This window comes from Hippoglossus hippoglossus, chromosome 17, assembly GCF_009819705.1.
Source record: "Hippoglossus hippoglossus isolate fHipHip1 chromosome 17, fHipHip1.pri, whole genome shotgun sequence".
Lineage (NCBI taxonomy): Eukaryota > Metazoa > Chordata > Actinopteri > Pleuronectiformes > Pleuronectidae > Hippoglossus > Hippoglossus hippoglossus.
In genome coordinates this window covers 14,423,018-14,441,695 of record NC_047167.1, presented here as the reverse complement: position 1 = coordinate 14,441,695, position 18,678 = coordinate 14,423,018, and the positions used below count along the sequence as shown (strand labels likewise).

Sequence of the window (18,678 nt, the reverse complement as noted above, 5' to 3'; positions counted from 1 at the left end):
CTCATCTCACAACAGCAGAGTAAGAGGCTGAACACTTTCCCTGAAACACCCAGGTGCTATATTTTACTGAAAGCACAGAACAGTGATTATACACAGTGCAGATTGCAGCAGGTTACCAGCTGTTCATAGTAGATCACGGAGGTATTTCAATCTCACCTGCCCAAGGTCCAGGGTAACGTTCACCTCGTTATACCCCAGCCCCCTGGAGAGAGGAGGGCTCTGCCACCACCGCTCCGTCCCATCGATGGCGTTGGTCACCGGGTGGGCTTTGTTTGGATCAACGGAGTTGCAGGAATCACAGAACTGACCCTGAATGGTGTCAAATTAAGTGAGGTTTAGAAACAGACACACACACAAACACATCCAAATAAATGCGGCAAACTCGTGTTTTATAAAAAAGCAACTTCTCAGCAAATCCCTGACCTACACTGAAAAAAAGAAAAATGTCAGACCAAGTTAAATTTTTACTTCAATTGGCAACACGGGATTAAGTAAATTGGTTGAAGTTAAAGTTATTGATTTACATTTACACAACTGATAACTTTAAGTTGAGAAAACTTAATGCATTTGTGTGCTGCCAATTGAAGTGTTTTAAGTCAGGAAAACATTTTTTTTTTTCAGTGTAGCTTCCTGCAAAACATTGCAAACACAACAAAATTTTGAATTCAGAAAAAAAGCCTGTCATTGTCAAACTGTTCTTATACTAAGGTAGCGCCCTACATTTAAACAACTCCTGAGGGGATAAGACCACTGTTGAAAAGGCATTTCCTTTAGAAAACTTCGGACTTCACAATCAATTGTGTACAACTATTTCTTGTACAACTTGGTCATGAGGGTACAATTGTCGTGGTTCCTCTACAGCGTTACGCACAATGCATTTATAAGGGACCAGGTTAGTAAAATTATAATAAAATCGAATTCCACACAATGTTTAATGTTCCTGTCGTGTACCAGATTAGAATTTGCCCATTACAGCATGTACAGTGCTGCAATTCCCCTTTTACGCACGGACAAGAAGCTGCGCAGGCATTGACTACACTTTACATTCTTTACCTGTATGTTTTGAGTAGGAAGTCCGAAGTTTGGTCCTCCGACGAGTTTACAGTATAAATCATATCTCGGTCTCCCAGCCTCATCCTGGCCGCAGGTTGCTGTGGCAGAGATCCGTGAGCCCTGAGCGATGTTGAAATACGGAGGACTCAAACTAAAGCCTGTCACGTCGTTAACAGACTCTTGACCATTCGCGTCCCCGAAAAGCGCCACCGATAAAGTAAAGACTGCGACGAGGAGAAGATGAGCTCCTCTCATCCTTCTCGCCATGTTCCACGTTTTTTAGAGATCCCCGTAGAGGCTGAGAACGACCCGCAGCGCACAGGTCTTGTCATTTGGAGATCTCCATGAAACGCGCGTAATGGGTGCGCGGCTAGAAACGCGCGGGGCTCTTCCAGTGGCAACACACATCCGCTTGTGCCAAACAAAAGTTTTAGGTCGATGTTCTCTGCTCTGCTGCTGGAGGTGCGCTCTCTTTCTGCCGCATGTTGATAGCAGCGCCAGCCCTGAGTCTTCCTGCACGCAAACTGTGCGCCAAGCTTTAGAGCTATCAGGTGTCAGGCTGAGCTCCACGTTCATCCACATGAGGCTAAAGGTCTCCACACGTTACACTGCGCGCATGCATCCAGCAACACGTCCTCTTTACTTTCAATTTTATTCTAAAAAGAAATAAATAATCTATCTACAAGATTAAAAGTATCAACCCACAAGATGATGTGTGTACATATAGAAAAGTATATTTTAAAGTATTCTGCTATATCTAAAGTATATATTACAAAACAGAAACCAAAAACATGTGCAAATAGTTTACAAATGGAATTATAAGATTTAATTATGAAATAACACTTGTGATCAATATCAAAGGTGGTTAAGACATATTTTATATTTTTATTAATACCTTGTATCGTACATTATATTTTTGAAAGTTTTGAAAGTATAATGGTTGCTCTGTGGATCACAGGAGCCCTAAACATGTTAATAGCCCACAGGGGAATCTAACAATGATCTTGGGGCGACCTCTAGTGGCACAGACAGATATCACATGACCCAGTAGTGAAGTGGATTTTAGTGTTTTTTCTAAAAACGTCAATAGAAACTTTCCATGCAGACACAACTCAAACGACTTGTCTTCTGTCAGTATTTTATGTTTATTGTGTTGTTGAGTCTCAACATGTCTACTGTCCCAGTTGATTGGTATTTTAAGAAAACAAAAACCCCACAACATATGTAAATACAAATGGAATTGTAAGATTTAATAGTTTAAACAGATTGTATACTGAGGTTTTTTATATTTTTCATTCATACACAATGTCGTTCTTCATATATCTACAGTTTCGGTATGACAGTAGAATGTTAGCTCTTTGGATCAGAGGAACCCTAGACCTGTTGACGTCCCACAAGGAAATCTAACACTGATTTTGGGGCGACCTCTAGTGGCACAGACAGACATCCCATGACTCAGTGGTGAAGTGGACTTTTGTGTTGTTCCGTCACGAGACTTTTCAGGCACAGACAACACAAACGGCTCGTGTTCTGTCGTTTTGTTTTAAATGTCTTCATGTCTTGTGTTTCTTGTGTTGTTGAGTCCTAACTACTGTCCCAGATGATTTCCATTAACTCATTGTGGAATTATGGCGGTGCTGTCTCTATTTAGGTCATCGTGGCTCAAGAAAACCAGTGTTGCCCTCGCAACTGGCTCCACAACATCGTGACTCACTCACTCACACACAGACTGGGTTTCATTCCTCCGACTGGCCAGGCAGCGTTCTTGAAGGCAGGTCATGACTAAAGGGGAGTGACAATAAGCAAACAGGAACTGGCTGTGCAGCGACGGGATAGAGCGATAGACGACACAATACTCGTGGGGTTCACAGGTCGAGTCTGTGAGTGTTTTTAATCCTCTGCCACATGGATCCAACGAACCTACAGGTAGGATGATGAGTTACTCTCCTCGAAAGTGTAAATATCCGCGTTTGTAACAAGTGTGATTACGTCTAGGGACGAAAGTGCGTTGTGACAGGTTTCGCTTTGTCAGAAACTTGAGGTATTTCTAAAGGTAGCCTACAGTGTGCTTAAGTGAGATAGTTCACCGTACTACAATATTTCTGTTCTGTAAGAGCCAACTGAACTCCATCATTGAACAAAAATACTCACTCACATCGAGTCTGTGGATTCAGTGGTGGTCTGTGAAATGATTAATTCACAAGTATAAACAGGGATTGTCAATGTGTTATGTATACGCCTACTAACAGTATACATAGGCTAGGTGATCGTTATCTTCATGATCAAAATAGTAGGAACCCGCCTGATGTGTGGATGGGGTAAGGGGGGGGGGGGGGGGGGGGGGGTTCCTTCGTCAGGTGGACTGAACATAGAGCCTCTTCTAGAATAATTAAGTAATTTCCTACTGTTGTGTAATCTGCTAAAACAGATGCCTTGCAGTTGACACTCTCTAATATTGAAGCATTTTTTTCCAGTCACTAAAATCCTTTTGGGCACATTAATAGTTTTAACAGAATGGAATTAACCACTTCAAAGAGTCAAATGTAAGAGGCTTTAAGACCTCGCTGAGATCATAATGAATGGAATTTAAAACCTATGTGTCAAGTAGAACAGATATGATGGAATACCAGATTCCCAGAATTACTTGCACTTCCCCATAGGTGAAGTAGACCGAATAAACCTTGAAACGCCACATTACCCTGCAAATTACTGGCAGAGACAGTAGGTATCTGGAGTCTTTCCCACAGGCAAGTGCACTGAAATGAATTCTGACAAAGGTGCTTGTAGATCATCAGTTATCAGTTCCACATTGGTTTTGTTTGTAGTTTTATTTGAGCATGCTAATATCTTTATTGTTGAATGTCGCAGTATGTTGTTATTCCATACTATGCATGTTGCCAAACTATTCTCATAAGAAAAAAAAACAACTATTGTAGTTTTAAATGTTAACATGATTTAAACTGCAGAGACCCTGATTTATTATGTAAAAAGTACAAACTATCAGTGTTCATGAACAAATATATTACATTTATGTTGGCTGAAGTAGGTTTATGACGTTTATGTGAACTCACGAGTTTGAGGTTCATACACAATTTCACAGAAGTGCAAGTTATGAACCAATTCCGTGCTCTTTCAGAAAGCCATTGCCACGGCAAAGAAGGCCTCAGAGGAGGACCAGGCCGGGAACTACGAGGAGGCCATCCTCTCCTATCAGCACGCTGTCAAGTACTTTCTGCACATTTTGAAACGTGCGTCAAAATGACCCTGAACAATGCATCTAATGTCACAACACAACACCACAATAACTGATGTTTTTTTAAGTCCTCCCATCAGTCTGTACTTGAGTGTCCATCACTATCACTGATCTATAGCTACTGCAGGTGAAATGATGTCAATGCAAAGTGTGTGCACGCAAACCTCTGTGTGTGTGTGTGTGTGCGCCCCCATGACAATTTTAACTTGTGCCATCACTATGAAGTTTTACAATAGATCATTTATTGAATGTTATAGTTACAAACATCAGTAACAATATGGGACAGCATCAAATCAATGTTCTCCTTTCCATCATCAGGTGAACCTCAGGGTAAAGATGGCAACCAGAAGATCAGAGATCGGTGCAAACTGTACCTGGACAGAGTGGAGGAACTGCAGAAGTACCTCGAGAATAAAGAGGTTCCTTGTTTTAGAAATCTCCACATCACCTCCCCAATACAGTGACATTGAAAAGCTGTCACAACAAGCTGGATGTGCTGCAGCATAAATAGACTTATTGATACTGTGTGGTAAATGATTCAATGTCAGAAAGACTACTCATCTGGTGGTGTCTAATTTTGACAAACCTAGGTTTTAAATCTAAAACAATAACTAGAATTCATTTTATATACAGTTTATACTTCAATTGGGTTGAGGCCGTGACGCGAATTACTCAGAGGCAACGTGTTGACGTCATCACATTCCGTGTACGCGAGTATCGACTGTTCAATGCGGAAGTTTCCTCCTCGATCCGACTCGGGAGCGATCTGGGGAAACGACAACAACCTTCGCACAAACCTCGATTGTCGACATAACGGTGTATCTGTGAGTTTAAGTTGTGAAGCGGACTCCAAGAGTTGCTTAGTGACGGCGGTGTGATATTCGTTACGGTTACCGGACAAAGTGATCGGCCCCGATGGCTACCAACAATAATTTACAGGTAAGTTGAAGACCGACCCGCAGCGGAACAAAACACGTAAATACGAGAACAAAGTTGCCCGCGTGAAGAAATAAACCGCAGGAAACCCTCTAGTTGTTGTTGAGTTCAGTGAGAGTTGGCTGGTGCTCGGTGTAAATGCTTCCGAGGGGGTAAAACGGCGTCTGTGACATTAGCTGCTAATTAGCATGCTCAGCTAACTTAGCTAACCTGGGCATGAGTGCGGTGTTCAACTTGTCAACAACACGAAGACCACAAACATCGTATTCTACGACGTATGTGTTTAATAAAGGTGGTTTCTTTCTGTTGTTACGGCTTATGCAGGGGTTTCTTTTGCCGTTTAATAGCTGTTAGCTTCTACCGACTAACACCGCTAAGGAGATTAGCGTTGCCAACCGACTGGTCTATTGGGCCTCTAAAAAGACTACTTACACCAGACAGCAAAATTTGGTCATGTTATATTTCCAATTTGTGTTCAAAGGGTGTTGTCGCTATGAGGAAGTGGACCAACTTAGATGTCCATTCCTACCTCACTGTGTTCCATGACATCACTCTGGACAGGTGTAGCTTTGAATCTGCTCATTATATAATGCATTACGGTAAATGTGCACCAATCATAACATCGCACACGGCTGACACAGTCTCTCAAGTATATTTTTACTTACTCATTTAAGTTAATTGTATAACTTTATGTACTAACAATTATCATTTTTGATCTGATGTCTTCATTGTCTGAGAGTTATGGACCTTCTCGTTGATCTGTGGTCTCTGTCAATGCCAGTATCTATAGCTGTCAGGGTAACTTCAAGTTTTTCTGTGTCTCTCTAAACTCTAGAAAGCCATCGATCTCGCCAGCAAGGCGGCTCAGGAGGATAAAGCTCAGAACTACGAGGAGGCTCTGCGTCTCTACCAGGCTGCAGTTCAGTACTTTCTTCATGTGGTGAAATGTAAGACATAAGACAGCACATTGGCATCGAGCACACTGTGTCTGCGACCTGATATTCACATTGACACTTAAACGTAAAGTTTATGTGGCTGTAGTTTATTGTGGCCAAGGTTATACAGTCTTTATGTTCCTCTCTGAATTACATGCAATTATTGCCATAAAAACCTGTATGTGATTATTTTTTTTAGTATGTAATCAATTTGGGGAAGAAATCCAAGGTGCGAATGTCCAATACTGAGAGCCTGAAATCATTCTTGTGTAACTTTAGATGCCTTTTTTTCTCCAACAGATGAAGCACAGGGTGATAAAGCTAAACATAGCATCCGGGCGAAGTGTGCTGAATACTTGGACAGAGCCGAGAAGTTGAAGGAGTATCTAAAGAAGAAAGAGAAAGCTCCTCCTGCTAAGCCTGTCAAAGAGTCACAGTCCGATGACAAAGGGTGTGTTTATGGGTGGGGCAGTGGGGTATGTCTGCTCATGTAATGCCTCTCAGATATGGGTTATAAACATCAGTTGTCCAATAATGTAGTGGCTAATATAACTTTTTTTCTTGACATTTTCCCAATTTAATTCATTTTTTAATATGTTGTGTTTGTGTGTGTGTAGGAATGAAAGTGATGAAGGTGATGATCCTGAGAAAAAGAAGTTCCAAAATCAGCTCTCGGGTTTGTAATATTCTTTTTCAAGGACTATTACGCCCTCTGCAGGCTTTATATGTTTATTTACTGCAAGTTTGTTCCTTGCAATTGTGTCATGATAAATGCAATGTTTAGACACACTAGTAATGTTTTTAATTGTCTTACAGGTGCAATTGTTATGGAGAAACCAAACATCCAATGGAGTGACGTCGCTGGTTTAGAAGGAGCCAAGGAGGCACTGAAAGAAGCCGTTATTCTTCCAATCAAATTCCCCCACCTTTTCACTGGTATTAAATCTTATTCAATGGGAAAACCACCTTAACTTTGCTCCAAATGAAAATATTTTTCTATATTATATGGGATAGTTGTGCCAGATACTCCATAACCTCTGTTTGAATAACAGGAAAGAGAACTCCATGGAGAGGGATCTTGCTCTTTGGACCTCCAGGCACAGGCAAGTCCTATCTGGCTAAAGCTGTTGCCACGGAGGCAAACAACTCAACGTTCTTCTCCATCTCCTCTTCTGACCTCGTCTCTAAATGGCTCGGAGAGAGTGAAAAGTGAGTAATTTTTAGCAGCAGTCCACAGAAGTATGGGTCAAGCTTAAGAATATGCTGCATCTTAGACCGTATGCTCCGATTTCATGTCCTGAAAGCTTCCATTCTACTTCACAGATTGGTGAAGAATCTTTTTACCCTTGCGAGGGAACACAATCCTTCCATCATCTTCATCGATGAGATTGACTCGCTGTGTGGATCAAGAAGTGAGAACGAGAGTGAGGCCGCTCGGCGTATTAAGACAGAATTCCTGGTTCAGATGCAGGGTAAGTCTGCTGAGATAAAAAACAACTATTTGTTACTACTGATATTCTCTTCGTGTTGCATGCTGAATGGTCCTATATATATTATCCCTTTCTGCAGCTTAAATTTTCACTGGCAGCAGTATAGTTACAAAGCAAGGATCCAATTATTGTGTAAACGATATACAATGTACACAGGGGAAATTTATAGCTGCGATGGCTGGATGTGAAAAAAGGTACATTTGGGCAACCTGCAAGTATTTGGGTTGTTGGTTCTCATCCCACATTTTTCTCAATTTCTTTTCAAACATTCAGATTAATGTCTTCTGGTCGCCATAGGAGTGGGCGATCTACTTCACTCTATTCACTTATTACTAACTTAAGTGTTGACAGTTTAAATGAGTCACATTGGGCAGGGAAGTGATAGATAGACTCCAGATACATTCAAACTGCATGCAGCAATTCTCCAAGACCTATTTCTTGCATGTGCACACTCACTACATAATAACCATGTGTTCAATAATCTATTTTGAATCCATGATATTGTAACATGAGTGTATGAGTGTATCACATGTCATTTCTTTATTTTTGGAGGCTGTGTTATCTGAAGCTGTGTTGAGAATGATTGTAGATGCATTGAAATATTTGTTATTTTACAGGTGTGGGGAATAACAACGAGGGAGTGCTGGTACTCGGGGCAACAAACATCCCGTGGACCCTAGACTCAGCCATCAGAAGAAGGTTATTGTTATTAGTCTGTAAAAAGTCATTTCTAAACATGTTGTCATTCGCCTGTGCTGACTTTGCACTAATACGCCTCTCTCAGATTTGAGAAAAGGATCTACATCCCGCTGCCTGAAGAGCACGCCCGCTCTTTCATGTTCAAGCTCCACCTGGGATCGACTCCCAGCAGCCTCAGTGATTCTGACTTTGTCACTCTGGGCAAGAAGACAGAAGGATACTCTGGAGCAGACATAAGTGTCATCGTCAGAGATGCTCTAATGCAGCCAGTTCGAAAGGTCCAGTCAGCAACCCACTTCAAACGGGTATGTGTTTTATTTCACACACTTCTGTGCTTCACTGTGATGTATTAGAGTTATAGTTGTTAAAGTTTCCTTTATGTTTATGATGTAAATTAGGTACGAGGCCCATCCAGGACAGACCCCAACGCTATTGTGGACGACCTCTTGACTCCTTGTTCACCTGGTGATCCCAACGCAATTGAAATGTCGTGGATGGATGTCCCCGGGGAGAAGCTATTGGAACCTATAGTATGCATGGTAAGGAAATAAAAGTGTATAATATAATTGCATATTAGAGCCACTACTTTATTACCATATCATGTCTTCCTCTTTTCAGTCCGACATGCAGAGGTCTCTGACCAGCACAAAGCCAACAGTCAACGATCAAGATCTGGACAAACTGAAAAAATTCACAGACGACTTTGGACAGGAAGGCTAGGAGTGATGAATGGGCCAAGTCAAACCAAAGCAATGGAATTGTGATTGTCTCTCTTTACTGTCCCTTTTTTTTGTCTCTCTGTTTCATCATGAATATTCACCAGACCGGGTGGTTTCTCATAAATGGGCAAGATTACTGCTCTGTTCTGCCAATCTGATAACCACGCAGGACCCTAGTGTCCAAAAAGACCACTTACATCTCCAGCTAATCTGATAAAAGAATCAATACCTCACTGGGGAATTTAGAGGGTTGTTTGACTTACGCACTAAAGGCTAAAGGTATTGAGCAGAATACCCAAGCAGCTTATGGAAACGAACAGAAGATGTACGCAACCATCTATTTTCAGTTAGGACCATATCCTGCACCTTCATTTTCTAGTCAATGCATCACACCAGATAAATAAATACCCTTATATATATCCTCTTTTGTATTGAAATAACAAGCATTTTATAATGTATACTGTACTTTTTGGAATATATAAATTTTGGACTGGGAATGTGAAGCTGGGGGCACGAGTTCACAGAATTTGTGTTGGTGAAATACATCATTCTCGTCTCAAGGTGGTAGAGATTAAAGCATCTGAGACAGAAGTACTCAGGATGAGAGCTGCGTGAGGTTCTGTGGCAGTTTTGGATTGTTAATCAAGTTCCAAACAAATTTCCAAACTCAGTTGTCATTTGAATCCAACACAGCTATTGGGGTGAATCACCAGTGGTGCCGTACCAAAATTATTGTACCCTTTTATTCCTTACAGAGTCGATAGCTTTGAATTACTTTGTCCCTGAGCTCATGGTTTGTTCTTTTCCCTCCCTGTCCACAGGCTTTGCTAATTATCCATAATACAAACTAAGCCTTAAATTATGATTAAGTCACATTGCAAATTTCGATTTAAAATGCCTGAGATGTTGAAGCTGGACACTGGTGGCTCAGGTGAAGACGTCATTATCTCGTACACTTAAAAACAGGAACGCATCTCCAAGCATGGAGTATGTGTAGCCATGTGGCAGTGTGCACCATGTGCCTTCCTGAAAAGCTGCGAATGCTTTTTTTGTTGTTTAATTTAGGTTTATTTCTAAATTGGTCATACTGCTTATATGAGTGCTTTGTCACTACAACTAAGAAATGTATAATACTTGCACATTTCATATAAGCTCTTTTAGAGATTGTTCACAGCTGTACTCTTTAGCTCATAAGGTGTGCAAACTTGATGGGAAACAACTCTTATTTTACTGTAAATGTCTGAATTTATAGCCAACTCTTCAGTCTTTTCTTTGTGAAGAGGTGCATACGATTTTTTCTTTTTCATTTCCATCATGTAAATAAAGGTTATAGTTATGTCAAGAAAAGCAGAGTGGTCATTTGATAAAGGTTTCACACTTAGATAAAATAGATATTTATTGTACTTTATCTTACCAGTTGACACCTGGTGACTGGTTGGGCAGGTGTGGCGTGTTTCACTTTATTTACCAATGTACGAACATACAAAATATGTGGACTATAGAACCCTATTATATTTTCAATGCAAGATCAATCAAATTTAGTATCAATCAAAGTTATTGGATTTAAAAAAATACACAAACAGGCAAAACAACATTTATATAAAGACAAACAAATGATATTATCATAATAGATACAAAAAATAGTTTTGGCTGCTTTTTTGTTTTCTAAAGAAATTGTTGAAATATATTTTTTCCATCTTCACGAACACAAGGACTTTAAATTTTTTTTCATTTGTGAATATATTTTTATTTTTGAATTTACCTGTATATAAATTTACATTCATCATTTGTAGATGAGGAGAAACTCATCATCTTCCTCGTTACTGTGATCAGGGCAAATAAATATATGTATAAAGTTAAACTCAAGACAGTGAAGCTCAGGGGCGAGCTGCTAACTGAGACGGATTCGACGAATAATAAGGTATCGGAACGTTGCATTGTGGGAGTTGTTGTCAATGTGCTTTCGAGTGCCGCTATGATCAGGGAGAGTCTCCTGGCGTGAGAACTACAAGTCCCAGGTGCGCGCGTGAAGCGTCATTTGACGGTGCGCGCGTGAAGCGTCATTTGACACGTAGGGGCGCTATACAGGCTATACATGTTCTATGTCATCAAAGGAGTCTTCCTCATTTAGGAGAGCTAGATTACAGGACACACCCACAACTCCAGCTTGACCCTGTGGAACAAGGTCTAGGTCCTAAGCATCATTACCGACTCAGAATCAAGACCAACAATTGCCTCCTCATCTTCCTCATCTTTAGGCACCATCTTTATGACGAATTCAACTGTAAGTCTGAAATGATTGTGACCTGCCAAACTAACACTCTGGATAAAGAAAATCAAAAGCATATTTTCAAATGCATATCAATCAGTCTATTTAGTATATACTGTTATATTTCGAGTTTTATTTTGTTGATCCAGCTATGGTTAGCTAGCCAGGAAAGAAACTAGCTAACTAACAGCTAGTTAGTATTGTACATATTTCTCTTTCTCACTAGTACTTACATACCATTGTACTCTATGTAATACAACATGCATCAGATGTGCAAAAGCAGCCTTGTGAAATTTATGGTATAGAGCAGGGGTGTCAAACATACGGCCCGCCAGGGGGTCCAGCTCGGCCCGCCGGATGACTTTGCTAAGTGTGAAAATTACAGAAAGACATAAATTGCATTTCTATAAAAGTAGCTGCTATTCCTAATCAGTCCACTGGGGGTCGCACTGTATCAGTAAGAGCATGCCATAGACTGTAAAACAAGTAAAGAGTAAGAGTAGCGATTTACACTTGTGAATCAGAATGTCTCTTAAGAATATGGAGGTTTATGAGTACAAACGTTTTGTAATTTTTTTAATCGATCCAGTAATTGCTTCAAAAACAGCGTAAATGCGATGTCTGCTCCGGAGGCAGAAGCGCTCGCTGCTCGCTTTGTGACGTCACGAAGCGAGGGAATCTGCAGAGGAGAGCCCAGGCAGATAAACAGTGGGCTGATGTCTGAGTTTTTGGTCTTTATGTTTCTAGTTTATTGTAGAAAGACCTTAAAATAGGGTTTATCATCCAAAAACCTTCACCAATGATTTAAACATAGAGAAATATTGTCGTTATGTATGCGTTATTATGCTATGATTTTACTGGTCTGGCCCACTTGAGATCAAAGTGGGCAGTATGTGGCCCCTTAACTAAAATGAGTTTGACACCCCTGGTATAGAGGAAACTGTGTTTTCACAGGCTCCTTTAATCTTCTATGACATGTACTATGTCATCAAAGGAGTCTTCCTCATTTAGGAGAGCTAGATTACAGGACACACCCACAACTCCAGCTTGACCCTGTGGAACAAGGTCTAGGTCCTAACCAGCCTTGTGAAATTTATGGTAGATGTTCGGTAGTGAATACATACTGTATGGGTCGTTTTTCACCTAATTTTTTTGCAAGTCTGTAATCATTTGCGTGTCCAATACTGCCTGAAATAATTATTGTGTAACTTTAAATGCTTTTTTTCCAACAGATGAAGCACATGGTGATAAAGTTGCATCCGGGCGAAGTGTGCTGAATTCTTGGACAGAGCCGAGAAGTTGAAGGAGTATCTTCAACTTCGTTGTATCGCTGTATCGCTGGTTTAGAAGGAGCCAAGGAGGCACTGAAAGAAGCCGTTATTCTTCCAATCAAATTCCCATACCTTTTCACTGGTATTAAATCTTATTCAATGGGAAAACCACCTTAACATTGCTCCAAATGAAAACATTTTTCTATATTATATGGAATAGTTGTGCCAGATACTCCATAACCTCTGTTTGAATAACAGGAAAGAGAACTCCATGGAGAGGGATCTTGCTCTTTGGACCTCCAGGCACAGGCAAGTCCTATCTGGCTAAAGCTGTTGCCACGGAGGCAAACAACTCAACGTTCTTCTCCATCTCCTCGTCTGACCTCGTCTCTATATGGCTCGGAGAGAGTGAAAAGTGAGTCATTTTTAGCAGCAATCCACAGAAGTATGGGTCAAGCTTAAGAATATGCTGCATCTTAGACCGTATGCTCCGATTTCATGTCCTGAAAGCTTCCATTCTACTTCACAGATTGGTGAAGAATCTTTTTACCCTTGCGAGGGAACACAAGCCTTCCATCATCTTCATCGATGAGATTGACTCGCTGTGTGGATCAAGAAGCGAGAACGAGAGTGAGGCCACTCGGCGTATTAAGACAGAATTCCTGGTTCAGATGCAGGGTAAGTCTGCTGAGATAAAAAACAACTATTTGTAACTTCTGATATTCTCTTCGTGTTGCATGCTGAATGGTCCTGTTTAAAAGAAACCTGAGATGATATATTTGTTTATTTATATATTTATTTATCTTTATTTTAGAGGCTGTGTTATCTAAAGCTGTGTTGAGAATGACTGTAAATGCATTGAAATATTACATTTTTGCTGTGATCCAAATCCACTCTCAAGTATGTCCTACCCTGGATTTGTTATTTTACAGGTGTGGGGAATAACAACGACGGAGTGCTGGTACTCGGGGCAACAAACATCCCGTGGACCCTAGACTCAGCCATCAGAAGAAGGTTATTGTTATTAGTCTGTAAAAAGTATTTTCTAAACATGTTGTCATTCGCCTGTGCTGACTTTGCACTAATACGCCTCTCTCAGATTTGAGAAAAGGATCTACATCCCGCTGCCTGAAGAGCACGCCCGCTCTTTCATGTCCAAGCTCCACCTGGGATCGACTCCCAGCAGCCTCAGTGATTCTGACTTTGTCACTCTGGGCAAGAAGACAGAAGGATACTCTGGAGCAGACATAAGTGTCATCGTCAGAGATGCTCTAATGCAGCCAGTTCGAAAGGTCCAGTCAGCAACCCACTTCAAACGGGTATGTGTTTTATTTCACACACTTCTGTGCTTCACTGTGATGTATTAGAGTTATAGTTGTTAAAGTTTCCTTTATGTTTATGATGTAAATTAGGTACGAGGCCCATCCAGGACAGACCCCAACGCTATTGTGGACGACCTCTTGACTCCTTGTTCATCTGGTGATCGCAACGCAATTGAAATGTCGTGGATGGATGTCCCCAGGGAGAAGCTATTGGAACCTATAGTATGCATGGTAAGGAAATAAAAGTCTGAGATATAAATGCATATTAGAGCCACTACTTTATTACCATATCATTTCTTCCTCTTTTCAGTCTGACATGCAGAGGTCTCTGACCAGCATAAAGCCAACAGTCAACAATCAAGATCTGGACAAACTGAAAAAATTCACAGACGACTTTGGACAGGAAGGCTAGGAGTGATGAATGGGCCACGTCAAACCAAAGCAATGGAATTGTGATTGTCTCTCTTTACTGTCCCTGTCCCTTTTTTTGTCTCTCTCTGTTTCATCATGAATATTCACCAGACCGGGTGGTTTCTCATAAATGGGCAAGATTACTGCTCTGTTCTGCCAATCTGATAACCCTAGTGTCCAAAAAGACCAGTTACATCTACAGCTAATCTGATAAAAGAATCAATACCTCACTGGGGAATTTAGAGGGTTGTTTGACTTACGCACTAAAGGCTAAAGGTATTGATGAGCAGAATACCCAAGCAGCTTATGGAAACCAACAGAAGATGTACGCAACCATCTATTTTCAGTTAGTACCATATCCTGCACCTTCATTTTCTAGTCAATGCATCACACCAGATAAATAAATACCCTAACATATATCCTCTTTTGTATTGAAATAACAAGCATTTTATAATGTATACTGTACTTTTTGGAATATATACATTTTGGACTGGGAATCTATTACCACCAAACTAGAATAACCCACATGATAGTCTGACCAGGAAATATTCAATAGTCTTTCAAATGTAAACTTCAAATACTACATCTACTGAGTTATTTTAAATACAGCAGGTATATGGAGCCAACATATCCAGGTCAGCTTGGGTCTCACAGATCTTTGTCTTGTGGGTCTGTGTTGTGTTTGTGTGTTTGTGTTGAGGTGTTGCAGGATAAACAGCTGTGGACAGGACAGGCAACCCACCGCAGTTTCCTGCTGACCCTCTTGGTGTTGCTGCCTCTGTATGGGATCAGTTTGGTGCTTTGCAGCATCTGTCCTCGGCAGTATGTCATGACGGCTCTCTTCTACTGCCCCGGTGTCTACAGCCAGTCCAGGTACAGCACTCTATACATCATAAATACATGTTTATGTATCATATCTTCTGTCTCATCCCAACTTTTTTTACTTTTCGTTACTTTTAATATAAACACAAAAATGTACTTTACTTTACATTGATGTATTAGAGTCATCAGTATTTGATTGTGGTAAACAGTTAAAAGAAGATTCTATTTGGACATTTTTGACAACTTATTTAAATTGAAGTAACTAAAAGTAACGTAAAGTAACGTAAAGTAACTAAAAGTAACTTAAAGTAACTTAAAGTAACTAAAAGTAACGTAACTAAAAGTAACGTAACTAAAAGTACAAAAGTAACTAAAATTACAAAAGTAACTAAAAGTAAAGTAAAGTAACGTAAAGTAACTAAAAGTAACGAAAAGTAACTAAAAGTAACGTAACGTAAACTAACCAAAAGTAACTAAAAGTAACGAAAACGTTAAGTAACTAAAAGTAACGAAAAGTAACGAAAAGTAACTAAAAGTAACGTAACGTAAAGTAACTAAAAGTAACTAAAAGTAACGTAAAGTAACAAAAAGTAACGAAAAGTAACGAAAAGTAACTAAAACATTAAGTAACAAAAAGTAAAAAAAGTTGGGATGAGACAGAAGATATGATACATAAACATGTATTTATGATGTATAGAGTGCTGTACCTGGACTGGCTGTAGACACCGGGGCAGTAGAAGAGAGCCGTCATGACATACTGCCGAGGACAGATGCTGCAAAGCACCAAACTGATCCCATACAGAGAGGTCAGCATGAACACCGAGAGAAGAGTCAGCAGTTGAAACTGTGGGGGTTTGCCTGTCCGACACAGCTGGTCCGGCAACACCTCAACACAAACACACAAACACAACAAGACAAGACAAAGATCTGTGAGACCCAAGCTGACCTGGATATGTTGGCTCCATATACCTGCTGTATTTAAAATAACTCAGTAGATGTAGTATTTGAAGTTTACATTTGAAAGACTATTATGGTCAGACATGTGGGTTATTCTAGTTTGGTGGTAATAGATTCCCAGTCCAAAATGTATATATTCCAAAAAGTACAGTATACATTATAAAATGCTTGTTATTTCAATACAAAAGAGTATATATATATAAGGGTATTTATTTATCTGGTGTGATGCATTGACTAGAAAATTAAGGTGCAGGATATGGTACTAACTGAAAATAGATGGTTGCGTACATCTTCTGTTGGTTTCCATAAGCTGCTTGGGTATTCTGCTCATCAATACCTTTAGCCTTTAGTGCGTAAGTCAAACAACCCATATAAAGTTTACATTTGAAAGTCTATTGAATATTTCCTGGTCAGACTATCATGTGGGTTATTCTAGTTTGGTGGTAATAGATTCAGTATACTCACAGTATATTGGGGTTGGTTCTTGAGTTTCATGTGAATAATAAACAGGAAGAGTGACATCCTATATACATTTAATTCTTTTGTCTTTGAGGTTGTAAGTCTATTGCAGACAATGAAACAATTCAGAAACTGTGCATGAGGTATAAAGAGATTTATAAAACTGACTTCATCATCTTTAATGTTCTTGGCAGTGTGTAGTTCAGGAAAGTGTCTGATAAAGCTCACAAACAAATAGACACCCTGTCTTCTTGGTTGGCCTGAGACAGATCCCAGTTTACCAGTTTTCTAGTTCAAGTTTGCATTTCAAGACATTTTTGCTGGGAGCAGTTTCCATTTAAAAATCAATCTTTGGATGCAAAGAGTTTTTCACTTGAGCCCCCGCTCCAATAAATGTCTGTGCACGGCCCTGAGGAAACCAGTGGGTACAGTAGGAGTCTTTGCTTAAGACATGAACGTTGTTGTGTAATTACAGGGCAGTTATCTAATCTGTCATAATTCAATATTCACTTTCATGATGTGGTTATAATATCAAATCCAACCCACCAGACACAGTGGTGGTCCAGACGCTTGACCCAGGATCCACAGGTTCGACAGTGTCCGGCCCGCAGGGGTTGCATTGTTTTGCACACAGAGCATCTGCTCCACTTTTCTGTCAGGGCAGGAGGAGAGGAGGAGGAGGCCGCTGATTGGATGGATCCATTAAGATGTGTAGAGTCCTTGTTAACCTCCTCACTCTGGCTGTGATAGGAGGTGGTGTGAAACCCTGGGCCTCTCTTGGTGTGAATGAGAGATCCGATGGTGAGGATCATCCCAGCAGTCACAGTGCACAGCTGCAGATGGCTGACGTCCCCACGCGGTAGAATCTCTGTGATGAAGAGGTAATACATGTAGGCCAGAGAGAACAGCGCCAGAGTAAGGAAGAAGAGGGTGCGTCTCCTCTTGCGGTGCGTGGCGTAGTAGTACCAGAGGACCAGGCTGGGCAGAGCTGTCAGGATGATGATGCCCAGCAGGTAGTGCAGCGCTGCAGCCCGGAGCAGCAGAGGCAGCAGCACCAGGGCCGGGATCGTGGAGATCTCCAGGTTGTCAATCAGGGCCCCGAGAACAGGAGAGTGACATCCGCTGTGAGGGGGTTTGTGTCTCAGCCACCTGCAGCGCACACATTCAGGCAGAGTTACAAACACTTGAAAATAAAAAAACTTAATTAGGAATGATGCTAATACACTTTCATTGATCAAACTAATAAGATGATATGAGGAAAAATCACATGTTGTTTTCTTATTAGAAGGGTCAGACCCTGTAATTTTAATATTGTGCTTTGGTGTGATGTCACACGTGTTTGGTTTTAAATAAACTGTAAAAAGATAAATAAATGGATAAAATAAAATGAATTTATGATTAAATACATTGCAACATGAAGTCATGAAGTCTCAGAAGGATCTGGGGCCCTGGGACATTTCTTCACTCGGCCTGAAGTTTATTGTACTAAAGCAGGGATTCCAAAACCTTTGAGTCCTTGATGCCCAAAATAACTGAGTCAGAGATATGTGACCCCCATTATCCCAAAGGATATTTTAGCTGAGCTTGTTCACAAAAAATCTCCCATGTGCAATGTTTCCTGTGATGCTGTAAACTGACCTGCTGCAACTGATGCTGTCACTAATCTGTCATAATCACCATGCATGGTTATTTACATGGTTTTATTCTAACAAGTACTTTTTTTAGCTTTTGGAACAATTATGGCTAAAATATGATATTGAAAATTGCATCTAAATTGGATTTGATGTCTGTAAATCACCTTGTGACCCTTTTGTGTCTCATTAAAGGTCATACTTCTTCTAACCTGTTAAAGGCCTCGTCCAGATCTTCACAGTCACAGCAGCATCCGTACTGGTATATATCACACTCGCAGCAGCACATGGGATCATCTGGCTCCGGAGGCTTTAACTTCTCCCATTTCATTATGGCTTCCTGAAGTTCACAGGGCAACTTCGTTCTCTGGAGCGATGCACAAATGAACTATACCATTAAAACAAACTATTAGTGCAGGGAACATATCTATGGAAATGTACTGACAGAATC

General features: G+C 40.5%; 3 protein-coding genes and 1 pseudogene across 4 annotated transcripts in view; 2 read left to right on the top strand and 2 right to left on the bottom strand.

Moving 5' to 3' along the window:
* Positions 1-1,332, bottom strand: part of LOC117778460 (laminin subunit alpha-3-like) — a gene marked incomplete at its 5' end in the record, with an annotated part of 54,760 nt that extends 53,428 nt beyond the window's left edge. The window contains 2 exons of the mRNA XM_034614024.1: positions 157-309; positions 1,054-1,332. Of these exons, the coding sequence (XP_034469915.1) occupies positions 157-309; positions 1,054-1,332 (432 nt within the window). The remainder of the gene's footprint in view (positions 1-156; positions 310-1,053) is intronic.
* A 1,167-nt stretch (positions 1,333-2,499) lies between these two features.
* On the top strand, positions 2,500-10,042 carry LOC117778457 (vacuolar protein sorting-associated protein 4B). Of its 2 annotated transcripts, XM_034614019.1 has the most exons (13): positions 2,500-2,979; positions 4,190-4,301; positions 4,625-4,725; positions 6,078-6,189; positions 6,478-6,628; positions 6,795-6,853; positions 6,994-7,113; positions 7,230-7,386; positions 7,501-7,649; positions 8,285-8,366; positions 8,452-8,671; positions 8,765-8,905; positions 8,985-10,042. In XM_034614019.1, the coding sequence occupies exons 1-13, from the start codon at positions 2,959-2,961 to the stop codon at positions 9,084-9,086; spliced, it is 1,527 nt and encodes a 508-aa protein (XP_034469910.1). In that variant the 5' UTR covers positions 2,500-2,958; the 3' UTR covers positions 9,087-10,042. The 2 variants fall into 2 exon arrangements, with proteins under 2 accessions (XP_034469910.1, XP_034469912.1); XM_034614021.1 differs by lacking the exons at positions 2,500-2,979; positions 4,190-4,301 and adding an exon at positions 4,940-5,245 and having other exon boundaries at positions 4,641-4,725.
* On the top strand, positions 9,989-14,771 carry LOC117778361 (annotated as a pseudogene).
* On the bottom strand, positions 14,561-18,558 carry LOC117778360 (palmitoyltransferase ZDHHC23-like). The gene is given in 5 exon segments (XM_034613867.1): positions 14,561-14,565; positions 15,883-16,018; positions 16,021-16,066; positions 17,143-17,745; positions 18,440-18,558. Coding segments are annotated over 5 exon segments (909 nt in total).
* Between the last annotated feature and the right edge of the window lie 120 nt (positions 18,559-18,678).

Excerpts from the sequence above, each read along its gene's own strand:
- LOC117778457 (XM_034614019.1), top strand. The coding sequence starts at position 2,959 with ATGGATCCAACGAACCTACAG. Across the intron at positions 4,726-6,077 it reads AGTACCTCGAGAATAAAGAG|AAAGCCATCGATCTCGCCAG; the intron begins GTTCCTTGTTTT and ends TCTAAACTCTAG. Across the intron at positions 6,854-6,993 it reads GTTCCAAAATCAGCTCTCGG|GTGCAATTGTTATGGAGAAA; the intron begins GTTTGTAATATT and ends ATTGTCTTACAG.